This window comes from Eleutherodactylus coqui, chromosome 2, assembly GCF_035609145.1.
Source record: "Eleutherodactylus coqui strain aEleCoq1 chromosome 2, aEleCoq1.hap1, whole genome shotgun sequence".
NCBI lineage: Eukaryota > Metazoa > Chordata > Amphibia > Anura > Eleutherodactylidae > Eleutherodactylus > Eleutherodactylus coqui.
The window spans coordinates 175,707,547-175,722,981 of record NC_089838.1 but is presented as its reverse complement, the minus strand read 5'-3'; the positions used below and the strand labels follow the sequence as shown (position 1 = coordinate 175,722,981).

Below are 15,435 nucleotides of genomic sequence, written 5' to 3'. Positions count from 1 at the left end.
TTTTATTTTGATCTGAGAAATTATTTGTCCATAATCTGTCATAGGAGCAAACAATATCATCTATGAAGGCAAATTCACTTGTAGTATTTAACATAAAAATATATATCTATAAAAATAGACTATTGGCAAATAACATACACAAACATATTTCAAATAATTCTGTAAACACAGTTAGAACATTTAATAAAGATCTTCGTCAGCACTTTCAGATTTAAGTAACATTGGCTGCTTGTGAATGGACTGAACTGTGAAAGGTGGAACCGGAAATGGCTTACTAGTGCTAACACTAAACAGAGGCGCCTGTGCTTGTCAGTGAACATCTTTGTGCTATGAAATCATAAAGTCATGTTGGTAAGGGTTCTTAAATCTTTTATTTTTGAGTAAACCAGTTTCTGAAATCTCTCCAAGATGACAGTCATCTCTTGGCCCACTCCCAATTATAAATATGTAACAGCAAAGACTTCAATATTTTATAAATCTACTTAGGCAACATCAGTGAGAACAGCTTTCTGAATGCATCGCCCCGGGTCCTGCTACCAGCACCTCAGGCAATGGCTGCTTCCTGCTAGGAGGAGCCACAGTCAAGCATTTAGTATCACAGAGTGACTGTTCAGGCTTATTGAGAAGTGATCCTAAATATGGAGAACCTTTCCACCATCGTATCCAACTGAAATTTAATTTATTTTTTTCTTTTTTAAGCGAAGTATTTTATGGATGTTGTAACATATTTAGAGCACCACAGATTGGCTGCAACATAAACAAAGTGCTATTTCTTGTTTAGCAATGACTTTCATCTAAACAATGCGGAAAATGTATTATTGCCTTTAACGTACAATTCTGGCATTGAAAAACCGCTAGTTATAGCAGATGCTGCATTTGTGCAATCTGAGTTTTTGCTGCTTTACACTTCTCACTACTTTTAAGAAGTGTCGAACACTGGACCGGCTTTAATAGCACGAATAGGCCACCCCCAAAATTAACTAGATTTCAATTTCGTGCACACAGGCAGCCAAATTCATTAAGTGGCATGGAACTCTTAAACCAAAAGACCAACTAAAATGTGCCAAATTTACTAAGACTTGGGTAAAAGTAAATTACCCCCACTGTGTATTGCGAGTCACTGAGAGCATTAGTAATTTGCCACAGTTCTCTTAAGTGCTTTTTGGTGCATAAACAACTTTCTATGTAGCCATAAGATAAATCATAAGTGTATGATCTCTGGGGGCTCCACCAATAACTAGAATGGAGGTCATAAGTCCCTGTTTCAGAGGGGTCTGAATGCGGTGGCACTCATTCATATGCACTCACTCCAAAGTCTATGGGGCCGACAGATATAGCGAGTTTTGTACTTGGTTATATCTGTCAATCTTATGCAAGATCAAGACTTCAGTCATTGTTGTGATTGGTGGGGATACTCGTCCAGGCATATATTTGTAACCTATACTGTAGCTGGGTGAAAAGTTCTTGTTGGGTAACCATACTAGAGAGATATAATTTCACATTTATGTCCAAAACAGTGTTGCATCACGCTTTGAACACTATGGGGACTTTAGTAAATTAGATTTCAACAGCACTATGACTTCACAGAATGGTAATATCTTAAGTTACCACACCAGGTGTACATACAGCCTAAAAACTATAAGCAAAACATACTGTCACTATGTTAAAGTGCAAATATTTGGCAGTTTTGCTGAATAGAGGATATTTGGTTGTGAAACCGTAAAAAATCCTAAGGCTACAGCCACAAGGGGTAGAGTTTCCAGAGTAGGAACGCCACCCCTGCTTTCTGGCAAAATCTCCACATGCGGCACGTTGATTTGTTGCATATCTTTTATGGAATTTAACCCACCCTTCATTGAAAGGGCTGCATTCCTAAGAAATTTAAAGTCAGCACTTCATTTAAATTGAGGGTATTTTTTCAAACAATGGGGCCGAGAGGTGTAAAAATCTTACCCATGTGGTTTGTATGAACACACCGGTAAGGGGAGATAGTCTGGATGAGAACTACTGTAAACCTGTGTGTGTGTGTGTGGTTTTTTTAACAGCTTTCAATTTCAATCAGCTCTCCTTTTCGGTATTGTTACAGTAGACGTGTTAGTGGGTGAAGATTGGGCACCCCCTTCCTCCCAAAGTTATATAATGTGCTCTACACAAATTCTAGGAGCTCTCAGCTGTTTACGACTCCTACAAACACAAAGGTGCTGATGTTATGGTCATGGGGCACCCCTACACCTATCAAATGGAACGGCATCCCTTACAAAAGGAGATGTAGCTGTACAGCTTGGAGCTCAAAATTATTTTTCAGTAGGACTCCCCAGTTAAGGACCAATTGGATACAGGTTGTTGTTTTTTTTTTTTTTTAATCTGTATCTATAGACTTGCATTATCCATAATTTAAATGAAAACTGTCACCCGGTTGGAGCTTGTTAAGAGTATTCTGGATTTCTTCTCGAGCAGTCATCAGTAGTTGATGGATAGGGGATTCCCATCTAGCAGTTGCTCGTCTATCCCGCTGCCCAGCACAGGAAGTGGAAGTGTTGCGCTTCCACTTCCTTTTGCTCATTAGGGCCAGGCCAGGATGTTCTGTCAGTAACCACAACACTCTCATTAATTTCAATGGGAGTGAAGCTAGTGCGCTCCTGCTTCATTAACTGACTGGTGAGGATGATGCCTGGGCAGCTGCACTGGACTATAAACAAGATGATTAAGTTTTCATCAAAACTTTGTCACGTTTTAGGAGTCCATAGACATTGCCACTGATTGCTGAAAGGAAGGGACTACAGTGCTCTCCCAAATACTGTGCCCCTGCAGCTGCTTTTGGCCACTGAAGATTGACTCAGAAGTCTAGAGCCGGCTATCTTCAGCAGTCAAGCACAGCCACAACTAGCTGGCACAGCACTGGGGGAGCACTGTAGCCCCTTCATTTCAGCAATCGGTAAGGGGTTCAGACACCCAGTGATCAAAACTTTCGGGCGTGTCAATTTTATAAAAGTGCAGTTACTCTTTAACCAAATATCCCTGAACACATAAGAAGTAAAGAATAATCATTTCATCAACGCACTGCAGTAAGAACGAGCAGCTCACAATTCTAGGATCCATTTCTCCTTTCAGGTGCACCAGAAACTCAAGCATTGCAAGGAACATTTTCATATTAGTAATGTCTCTAGATTCTACTGCTAAATGAACTTTATAGGCATTAAAATAAGTTAATATATTTATATAGTCTCTAAAATCTTGGTCATTTACCTCCGTACATGTTTCTACTAAGTCATCTGCTCTCTTGCATGAGCCTTTATTTTCCCCACCTATAAAAGGATAGTGTGGTCTCACTTCAGATGCCAGTGGCCAATACAATGCACGTGTTTGTGGGTTTTGCACTTTGATCCAATCTGTTGCTGCAACCTATGTATTTTGAATAGGCTGAGTTTTTATTAAAAATCTGACCAAATATTAAGCATGTTGGCCATGGCTTAGGTCATGTTAGGAACACGTTGAGCACAGCCCAATCCACAATTGATGTGTACTGGGTGTTAACGACATAAAATACATTTATATGCATTGCTGATTGAAAACCTGATAGAATCTGCTAGTGGATTCTATCAGGTTTTCAGTGTCAAATCCATGCCTTCATCTTAAGAGAATCATTGCTGTGTGGATGTGGCCAACGAATGGTGGGGTAGGTTTCTCACAACAGAAATACCTGCAGTACCAAACCAGTTTGAGTTCTCTACAGCGTTCTGTCCAACATCAAGCATTAATGTGGTCTACTTGGATATTGGATTGTGCAGGCCTGCAGCAACTTGATACATTGGTCCGAGGTTGATTTAGAGGTGCTCTTTAAACATTGCCAGCACCAAGTATAATAGGAAATTAATGACCAGCAATACTGGTTTTGGATGTGACATGGCATGAAAGTGAGGCTTCTAGCAAACATCGAACTGGCTTGTACCCTTTGTAGGATACACTAGAGGCACAGCTCTAACACACTATGCATATGTAACTACCATTGGAGTGGAACCTATACAATTTAAAAAGTACATTTGTAATTATAAAATATAAATATTCATAGTACACAAAATCTTCCTTTACATTGATTTATACAATAAAAGCATTTCCCCATAATGCTGATCATCTAAATTTGGTTTCTCCATGTACAAAACAACTCCCCAGTAACAAACCATATATTCACTAGCAACTATCAGCACGTAGAAGTTTAAAGCCCCAGCAAGTATAACAGGCACCCATCAATACACACAAGGCTATTTTCCCCCTTCACATTCATTTCAATCACATGAATACATTCCGATTCGCAAAGCAGTAACACAAACATGAAATTGTCTGGTTTTGGCGAGGAGCGTCACAGTCACACGGTTTTAAGGCTGCTGTTTGTTTTGTTTCTCTAAATTAGCAATTATTTAAAATTTATAAATTGACCTTGGATTACATTTCTGATATGAGGAAATATAGCAAAGAACTAGAATATTCATTGTTTTCACTCCAAAGTACTGAGGTGGTCTTATGTACTTAACCACTGCTGGACAACAGAACAAACTGCACTTGATTAAAAGAACTAAATGTAGGCTTGTGTTGGTAGATGCTGATAATCTGATCTCCCACCCATCCAAATAAACCTGCTTCTCGGCAAATCTTGTTAATGTCTGGCCTAGTCTAAGTCACACTGCACAATGCGTCCGTTCAGCTTAGCATCCATGGGCCCTTACTAGAGATGAGCGAACGTACTCGTAACGAGTACTTATGCACCCGAGTACCGCCATTTTCGAGTACTTCAGTACTCGGGCGTAAAGATTCGGGGGCGGGGAGAGGCGGTGCGGGGGGGAACAGGGGGGAGCCCTCTCTCTCTCCCTCTCCCCCCCACTCCCCACTGCTACCCCCCGTGCCGCCACGGCGCCCCCCGAATCTTTACGCCCGAGTACTGCAGTACTCGAAAATGGCGGTACTCGGGTGCGTAAGTACTCGTAACGAGTACGTTCGCTCATCTCCAGCCCTTACGCTTCCCCAACCATTCTCATATGAAATTGAACATCAAGCATCCATTATAGCTTTTCCTTTAGTTACACCTTTCATGAGAAAGTCTTGGCCCACCCTAGAGTACTGCTTGGAAGCAGTACTTTCCCTTCCTCACCAAAAAAAGGAGTACATTACTAGGTTAAGCCAATCTGATCATCATAAAGCTGCATAACTACACATTTACAAAAATCTGAAATGTGATGGCAATAAAATCGTATTTTCTCAACTCTGAAAAATTAGAAGAGCAGCGTGTGAACATATTAGGGCAAAATCTGAGTTAACATGGAGTGAGGGGGGTACTCTGGTAAGAGAGGAGAATCCTGACGGGAAGGGAGTGACAAAGAACATCCCTCGCACTGGCGCATTTGTCCAGTACTACACTACAACCTATTGCTTTGACTGGGCACAGTATATGTTTAAAAGGTGCTGTCCCACTTCTAGTCGTTTTCCAACAGCTCCATACAGTGCAGTGGAATGAGGTGGTACTGTAGGTTGAAACCACAGTGACCTGCAGCACCAGCCTGGGCCCCTGTGCAATGGCCAAAGCGGTCTAAAAACAAGATAGAAGTGGGACAACCCCAAGTATGGATTGTCCAAAACAGAAGCAGCCAGTCACTGGCATCAACGGGCACATGCCACTCATGCACAGATGGTCAGATCAGCTATGTGGTCATGTGCATGATAAAAATATTGTTTATAGTTAAATTCAGCCCATAACTACTTTAAAAAAAAATTTTACTTAAAAACATCATTTTAGAATAGCGGCACCTGTTTCTATTCTGTATGCCATCAGAAAATAATCCAAGGTAGTCACTGCTACTTAGTCTTCCCTTCTGACAAAGCAGAAGCAGCTGCTCACCACACCAGGGATCTATCTCTCCACCTAACCAGTGGAAAAGGGAGAGAAGCAAGACTGAGCAGGTGGGAACAATATGTTACTGTGATAATGATAATATAGATGATAATGGATCATCTATATCGCTAACCTACTGGATCTGGCAGAAGAGTAAATCTGAATTGTGCCCAAACTGGCACTGTATTTATATAAAATCAGGAAAACTCTTCATACGGTTATTTGTGGCATTTCGTCTACAGGCATGTGTTTTCAGGAATTTCACATAAGTTTGGGTCTAGGCTTTTATTTTTCAGGCATTTACTCGCAAACAAAATGCACCCGAATTAGGGAGAAATGCCACAAAAAAAAATTGTAGCATTCTTCAGCTCTTCATGCATGCCTATTGACCTACATCTGCTGCCCATGTTTGTTTGTTTTTTTTAACATACTGTAACATATTTTTCCTTCAAGCACTGTCCAAAACCACCGTAAGGCCACCTGCAGACGAGCGGGTCGGATCTGGCGGCGAGAATTCTCGCCGCGGGACCCGACCTGAGCGCCTGCAGGGAGGAGCGCGTACTCACCCGCGCCCGGCGGCCCCGGCTCTTTCACGTGCCGGCTGCTGGGCCGCCGGCGCATGCGCAGCCCCGCACAAAAATAGGACATGCCGCGGTTTGTTTGCCGCACGAGATTTTGCGCGGCCAAACCGCGGCCGTCTGCATAGGAGTGCGTATTGTAATGCACTCCTATGCAGTCTTTCTGTTGAGGAAATCCCGCGGGATTTCCGCCCGTGTGCAGGCGGCCTATGGCTGTTTTCACACTGCCGAGAAAATCACGTGAGATTTGTGTGTTGCAAGATGCACCAAACTCACACGAATATGAACCCTAGTCTTTTGAATGGGATCATATATGAGCAATTTTTTCCCTGTGACGCAAAAAAAATTGCAGAGTGTCCTATTTTTGGGCATTCCCTCAGAACGCCTCGCATCACCCATTGTTTTCAATGGGGCCAGCGCAGTGTGCTGCAAGGTTTACCATTGAAAAAATTTAACTCAAACACCTTTCAATATCGAGCCGAGTTTCACAGCCAGATATCGCACTCACCTGTGTGAAATTAGCCTGACTTCCTTTACAGTTTCTACTGGGACTTTGTTTTGACTTATTTATTTATTTTTTTAAGTCATGATTTTTATGTGTTTTTTTGGTAGCTTTCTTTTTCTTGTACATATTATTGGGGCAGTGTACCATGCATATAGACCGAGGCCACTTTCATACGGTCACGTAAGTCACATGAGATTTATGCATTGCAAAATGGGCGAATATGAACCCCATTCTTTTGAATGGAGTCATATAAACAAGAGAACGCATCACCCATTGATTTCAATGAGTCCTTTTAATGCAGTGTTCCCCAACTCCAGTCCTCAGGGACCCCCAACAAGTCATGTTTTCAAGATATCCTATAGTAAGAACACCTGTGGCAATGTCTCAGGCACCGACAATAATTACATCACCTGTGCAGCACTGAGGAAATCCTAAAAACATGACCTGTTGGAGGTCCCTGAGGACTGGAGTTGGGGAACACTACTTTAAAGGGGTTGTCTCGCGGCAAACATCAAAATTTTACATTAGCCCATTCCCCCTGTCACCCCCTGGCATAAAATAGCATTTTAAAGCGGTTTTTAAACCGCTTGCTACTCACCGATGTGATGAAAGATGAACTTATAAAATTCTTCTCCCAAGATGGCCGCCGATCCTTTCCCAGGGATGCACTGCGGTTTTCTCCCATGGTGCACCGCGGGTCTTCTCCCATGGTGCACCATGGGATCTGTGCGTTCCATTGCCGATTCCAGCCTCCTGATTGGCTGGAATCGGCACACGTGATGGGGCGGAGCTACGCGATGACGCGTAGAAGGGGCGGAGCCAGAACGCCGCTCGTGCCTGGACCATCCAGAAAGGAGAAGACCCTTCTGCGCAAGCGCGTCTAAAAAAGCAAGAAGACCCCGAAATTAGACGGAGCTATGGAGACGGGGACACCAGCAACGGAGCAGGTAAGTGAATAACTTCTGTATGGCCAATATTTAATGCACGATGTATATTACAAAGTGCATTAATACGGCCATACAGAAGTGCTTAACCCCACTTGCTGCCGCGAGACAACCCCTTTAATGTATCGTATGGCTCTTGCCTGCCATGCGATGTGCATGCAAAGCGATGTTTCCCATTGAAATCAATGGGAAACGCTTCCGTTCCTCTATTGCACATGAAACTCGTGCAGAAGGATCAGAGTTTTACAGATGTGCTGTGAGGAGGTTTTTGCCTGAAAACCACCTTGCATCTGCGGGTAAATCGTACATTCATGAGCGTGATATCAGGCAGAGGATAAACAGTTGGATCCCCCTACAAAGTATTAAAGGTGTAAGAGAACCAGAAAAGCAGAGCAAATACCACCAAGTGCAAGATAACCCCAGCACAATCTCCTACTGAAGTTACAAGATATATTTTACAATGCTCATACTAGCCCTCTTTCAACCATATTTACAGGCCATGTAATTCCATGGAGAGCACACAACTCCATTAGAGCCTGAAGCTATGTACACATGGATGTTTTTCCACAAAGACCTATGGGTCCATGTGAAAAACTCATGGCATGTCCCATTTCTACCTGTTTTCACAGATGAGAACAGGACATGCAATGTCTGCATATGCTGTATGTATCATTCACATATGGGTATCAGTGTAGTCTGATGCAAGTTGAGCCAATTATCTCGGGTGCAACTTGAATTACAACCATGTGCCTCTTGTCTAAGGTGAAGAATCATCGGTGAGGCACACTTTCTAAATTATTCTCTATATAGTAACAGTCACATGTGTAATTAGATAATTCCACGTTCCCTCAAGATTCCTATGTCACCTATAGACATAGTGATAGAGTGCTCCGAGACAGAAAACATGGATGCCAAATAAAGTAATCTGAAATATCCGAGGACCATATGAAATTTTGCACTTGTATAAGTTTTATAGAAACTTGTAATGTTTTCCTACTTGGTTAAGAAAGGGATGAACTATAACAGCCAATATAATACGGATGAGAAGATACAAGCTTCCATTCACCCTTTTGCTCTGGTGATCAGAATCACCTAGTGTGCTACTCTGTTCTACGAATTAAATAATAGAAACCTGATGGACCCATCGCAAGATAATCATATCAGAATGTCACAAGATGGACAATAACCGATCCATCATGGCTCCTATACAGACAGAGGCAATGATGAGTGACCTGAGCCTTACGTTACTCCATCTAATATAAAGAAGCCTACACACTTTCTTGCACCACACTTTAACCCCTGGTGACCTTTGGTGGATGATTTTGGTGTCATTAGATTTGTGACATCCTCAGCACCGCTGTAAAATCATAACATGTGAGTTTAATACATTGAGTGACCTGTCAGCCCAGGGCAAAGTTCCTATGTTAAGCCTTTCCAATCCACTGTCTGACGTCTAAAGACATTCTGATTGAAGGCTGTACAGCTCCGATGTCGGAAGACGTCCTGCAGGGTATTCTTACTGTAAATAACTGGCCGCTATGTTGTCGGGGGCCTCTCCAGTATGTCCCATACCACAGACTGACTCCAGCCAGCAGATGGCGCTATTGTATAATTGCAGAAAGAGAAAGCCCCCTAGAAAACCTTGAATCCAAAATTGGATTGCAAAAGGTTTAAATGTAGCGGCGCTGTTGTGCTTCAGCCAACAGCGCCGCCAGGGAGAGTCAAGCATTGCTAAGCGGCGTACATATGAAGTGCATACCAGTTTGACTGCTGCCATGTCCTCAAAACATAGCAGACCAAGCCGTGGACGGCAAACAGTTCAAGCCTAATCCTCGGACCGACAGTTCTTAAAACATTTTACAACCATTTCTCCAAACATTGTATATTCGCATAGCGAACATCGCATCAATCTAGTTATTAAAAATATGTACTTCATGAAGATAAAAAAACAGGTGGGCGTTCTGACATCCAGCAGTTAATAAACACCTCATCCGATATATAGAAATATCTGATTTAATCATACTAGTCCCAGCTCCTAGGGGAGCAGGCATTTTATCTAAAAGGCAGCTGTTGTGGATAAAAGGTATTAATGCTATTTAGAGAATTTTCCCCCCTTTCCCCAAAGCCCTTGATTCCCATGTAGTACCAGAGGCAGAGTACAGAATCCTAAAAATGGGACACTTGCTTTATAAGAATAACTATAAAGCAAGAACAAGGCAATTTCCATATCCAACAAGACAGCCTACGTACAAATGAAAACATTGACAATATATCCTCCCAGCCTTACACAATTATTCTGTCTATTTCATAGTAAATAACCAGAGCAATCAGCCTTTCTTATGAAGCAGAGAGGCTCAAAACACTAACAAATAGAGAGAGGTCTCTGAAGTGTAAGAGAATACAATGCCCCACATTTACTAAGCTGTTTTTGATGTAAACCGTAACAAAAAAAAAATTCAAATCATGATGTGCAAAAATTTATCATTGTCACTTTACAAAATTGGCAAGTGACAGAAAAAAGGGTTGTATCCACAAGGGGTTGGTGTGGTCTCCAAGTTTTAACAGAAAGCTAGAAAATGACAAACGATAGTGCAAATCTACACTTGCTCATGGCAGACATATAGTGCCTTGTGAATGTAGTCAGCCCGCTTGATATTTTTCCTGTTGCATTACAACCTGAAATTAAAATGATAATTTAGAATTTATGCAATGGACCTGACAAAAAAATAGTCCAAATGGTTAATGAATTGAAAAACTAGATCTTGTTTTAATAAATAAAACCCGAAAAAGTTGCAAGTGTATATGTATTCACCCCCTTTACTGTCAAACCCATAAGTAAAAGGTCTGGTCCAACAAATTAACTTCAGAAGATACAAATACCTGAATAAGGTCCTTCTCTGTACAGTCAATATGTCACATGATTGGTCACGAGGTCAGTATATATTCACCTAGCGCACAATCACCCCAGAATTCCCCCAGCAGCTCAGAGCTCTTCCATTTTTATTTGTTTAGTGTGGCTGGGGAGGATTGGGCTGTGAGCTACTAGGGAGATGTCTGGGGCGATTGTGCTCTGGGATTTTTCAGAAGAGTTCCTTAGGGAATTTATCTAGGGAGCGATTATTAGATCTCACACTACTGTGCTGTAATGCTCAAGGAGCGTCCCTTACTAGATGTGTGTGTGCCAATAGTTTATGCTTCATGCTATTATATATTGACCTACATGGTTCCTGACGAATTGAGATGTCTAAAAGCAATGCGAATGTTTAACCTTGATTCATCAAAGCTTTTTTTTTTTTAAGTTCTAATCTGGATTGATAAAAATCTTTCAAACCATGATCCACTATTAAGGGATATCTGAAGTCCAATATTTTTGGCGTTTTGCCTATTAACTCTATGGATACAGGTACCTACTTGATTTTCATTTTGGGTAAGATCAGTAGAAGTTAGAGTTAAGGCTGGTTTACATAGGAAGATGATCGCTCAAACGACAGTGAATGACAGCTTTGAGCGATCATTTTGCATGAAAACTATTAAGTAGCTACTTAAGAGCAATTAGGTGTGCAAATGAAGCCTTTGCTGAACACAGCTAATAGCCCGAGGGCTCTTATCTGCTTTCAGATCCTTTGTTCTCCATGGGCAAACAATGCTATCAGCACTCCCTGTGGAGAACTGCTAATAAGGCTGACTGACGATTTTTAGGTTGGACTGAATTTAACGATCAGCTAGCAGCGCACGATGGGCGCACATTTAGACGCAACGATTATCGCTAAAACGATTGCTGATAAGCGATTTTTTAGCGATCATCGGCTGGTGTAAATGAGCCTTTATTTTCTGAAAGGGTATTAGTCCTGTATGTTAAACGAATTGATTCATTCTGTAATCTCTAAACCACCTTCTTGGGTGGTCTATTATGCACACATGGAGAGATTATAAAGAGTGATTCCAGATAAAAGGTCCCAGGTCCGATACGGACTGACAAATATAAACAAATAAAATTCTAGCCATCTTTTGTCTCTAGTACATTTTGGATTTCCCAGGTGCGCTACTTCTAGTTGTGCTGAGGAAAGTTATATGTGTGAGGGAGGACCTGCCAGAATTTTCCATTAGCTGTGGCTCATCACCTCACACCAAGTATCCCTTATTAACATATGGGGATTGCGATGAACCAAGAATCGTGAATCCTTCAGGAATTAAGTCTGTTATTTGGTCCACTTCTTGTCGGTGCCTAAAGAGGGTCACTATCTTATTGTGGTCAGTTGTTTTAGTCTTTAGCCCTTTGTTTTTAACATAGCTCAATAAAGGTTATTTTTTAGGGTTCTTGTCTGTGAAGGGTTAAACAAACTGAGAATCTTTGGCATAACTTGAAGGCTGCTGTATGCCAATACAACCCATCTGACTTGAAACCGCTGGAACAGTGTTGCCTAGAAGAATGGGGGGGGGGGGGGGGGGAAATCCCAATGTGCCAAGAGAGTTGTTTCTAATTGCAGCAAAAGGTGGCTCCACAAGGTATTAACTTTCAGGGAGTGAATACTTATGCACATTAAACGGTTTTTTTTCAACTTAATTACTGCATTGCAATGAAAAAGGATTTTGAACCTTTAAAGTGCTAGGCGTGTAGTGTAAGCCACATGACGCCCCTCAAAAAAAATGTAATTCCAGGTTGTGACGCAACAACAGAAAAGGCAACAAGGAGGTAAAACAATTTCAACATGCACTGTAGGTTTGATTTTCTGACTTCTAGATTGTACCAAATGTATTAGGAGGCAGGTGCCTTTTCATAAATATGGAGCAAATCACTCCAACTTTCTCCTTCCTTAGGCTGAGGTATCTTACTAAATGTGGGCCAATGTCTTATTCCATCTTATGCTGCATGTGTGGATCAACATCTGAGACAAGGTCTAGAAAAGGGTTATTGCACCGTTCTCCTTTGTGAAAGGAAATATCAGATCTGGCTCTGTGTGTCTGAGCTGAGGATTTGCTCTTCCGAGGAAGTAAGAGCCAATGAGGATGCTCTAAACCTGCAGTGGATCACAGCGTCGTGGACACTGTGGAACAGAATCTCTCGTCTTACAGAATTATCAAAGAAATTCAGCCGGGTCAAATCTTGTACAACCAGTCCTGTGAGACAAGCAGAAATACACAAAGTATCAAGTTATAGGCAACAGTTTACACGTTACTTTGCATAATTAGGTATTTTACATGGATACAAGCAAAACCTTATAACATTTCCAAGGTTTCAAAATTCTTGTACAATGACACTGAGCCGCAGGACCTCTGGCCAAGGTGGATTATCCTCACCGCATGGTTAAAATGAGGTGGAAACCCCTCTGAACAGTTTGGTCACAGAGCGACGGACACAAACATTCTCCCCAAAAAGCATATAAGTGGTCCATTTTTAATTTTCCACTATACGACCAGTTTCACACAACTGTATTATGGGAGCATTTATACTAGCCATGATCATGGCTTTTGCTAGCAGGTATCAGCTGTTTAACACAACTGAAAGACACTGGGTGTAGAGTAGGCTCAGCTCTCAGGCCTGCCGCACACAAGCCTGGCGCCGAAGACTGTACTTCTATTCCTTTGTGCACAAAGGTACTAATATATGTAATTTTTGATTCTGTTTGTTAATGTACCCTTTGATTTGTAAAGTGCTGCAGATTTTGTTGGCACTACATGAAAAGAATTATGTCCTTTATGCTGACTTCACTAAGGGCAGCATGAAGTAGTGACGATCATGCCAATTTCAGTTTAACCAAGAGCGGGCAGCTGGAAGAGTCCCAGCGACAGCTGAAGCCCCCGTGATTGATGGTTTTCTAGCCATTACAGTATATAGTTAGAAAACTGTGACTGGTCTCTGGCCTGATGCTCCTGGACAGACCTGCAAGGTATGAAAAATCACAGCACACTACTAACAAACTGCTGAAATCAGTAGGTCTGTCACTACTCTATGCTGGCGTCAGTGAGAACAGCATAAAGGACATGGCAGGTTTCCTTCAAGTGAAGGAGCTGAAAATAAATGACTGGTGTCAAACTGATTAGATTCCTTGTGTATCTGTGTTTTCTTATTTGTTAACGATATAACACTAAATGTGGGAAAGAACCTGATATTTAGCCTAAAAAACATAGCAAATATTTTTGTCCAATGTAGTAAATGAACAGCTTTCAGAAACGAGCATCGCCCATGACTTACCATTACATCCAGATAAGAGGATGTCAACACCAATTTCCTTGTATTCTTTGATTATCTGTAGCAATGGAAAAGGCAAATTAATACAATACCGAGTAGTAAGAGTCTCGTCAGCCAGAGTTGTTTCAGCTGCAGGAAAAATATTTCAGTAAAAACCATTATAGTATTTATTATAATTCATCACTTGTTATTTAGAGGGGTTGTCTGAGAGTTATTCCCCATGCTAGAAAACAAGTTTATGCTTGCCTCTGGGGTTCGCCTGTGATAGTAACATAGTACATTAGGCTGAGAAATGACATGTATCCATCCAGTTCAGCCGATTTCCCCCCCAATGTTGATCCAGAGGAAGGCAGAAAACCCCAATGAGGTGGAGGCCAATTTTCCTCATTTAAAAAGGGAATAATAATTACTTCCCAACTCCAAATCTGACAATTCGAATAATCCCTGGATCACCGACCCTTCTGAAGTAATCCGTGACTATAACCTGCAATATTGTTACACTTAAAGGTGTCCAGGCCCCTCTTAAAGGGGTTGTCTCGCGAAAGCAAGTGGGGTTATACGCTTCTGTATGGCCATATTAATGCACTTTGTAATATACATCGTGCCTTAAATATGAGCCATACAGAAGTTATTCACTTACCTGCTCCGTTGCTGGCGTCCCCGTCTCCATGGCTCCGTCTAATTCTGATGTCTTCTGGCGTTTTTAGCCGCGCTTGCGCTGTGCGGTCTTCTGCTTCTGGTCGGTCCGGGCACGAGCGGCGTTCCGGCTCCGCCCCTTCTACGCGTCATCGCGTAGCTCCGCCCCATCACGTGTGCCGATTTCAGCCAATCAGGAGGCTGGAATCGGCAATGGAACGCACAGAGCCCATGGTGCACCATGGGAGAAGACCCGTGGTGCACCATGGGAGAAAACCACAGTGCATCCCTGGGAAAGGACCGGCGGCCATCTTGGGAGAAGATTTTATAAGTTCATCTTTCATCACATCAGTGAGTAGCAAGCGGTTTAAAAACCGCTTTAAAATGCTATTTTATGCCGGGGGGGGGGGGGGGGGGGGTGACAGGGGGAATGGGCTAATGTAAAATTTTGATGTTTGCCGCGAGACAACCCCTTTAAAGCTCTTATCAAGTCCACCATAGCCACGTCCACAGGTAGAGAGTTCTATAGTCTCACTGCTCTTACAGTAAAGAACCCCCTTCAAGGTTAGTGTAGAAAACTTCTCTCCGCTAGATGTAGAGGATGCCCCTGTGTTACAATCACAGTCATGAGTACAAATAGATGATGGAAGAGTTCTCTGTATTGTCCCCGATATATTTATACAGTTATCAGGTCGCATTTC

At 42.1% G+C, this 15,435-nt stretch overlaps 1 protein-coding gene across 1 annotated transcript in view; it reads right to left on the bottom strand.

Annotated features, from left to right (window-relative positions):
• Positions 1-12,359: 12,359 nt before the first annotated feature.
• SLC26A5 (solute carrier family 26 member 5) overlaps positions 12,360-15,435 on the bottom strand; it is a 62,826-nt gene continuing 59,750 nt past the window's right edge. Inside the window, exons 18-19 of the mRNA XM_066589904.1 lie at positions 14,102-14,156; positions 12,360-13,026 (exon numbers count right to left, since the gene is read on the bottom strand). Of these exons, the coding sequence (XP_066446001.1) occupies positions 12,851-13,026; positions 14,102-14,156 (231 nt within the window). The 3' untranslated portion in view covers positions 12,360-12,850. The remainder of the gene's footprint in view (positions 13,027-14,101; positions 14,157-15,435) is intronic.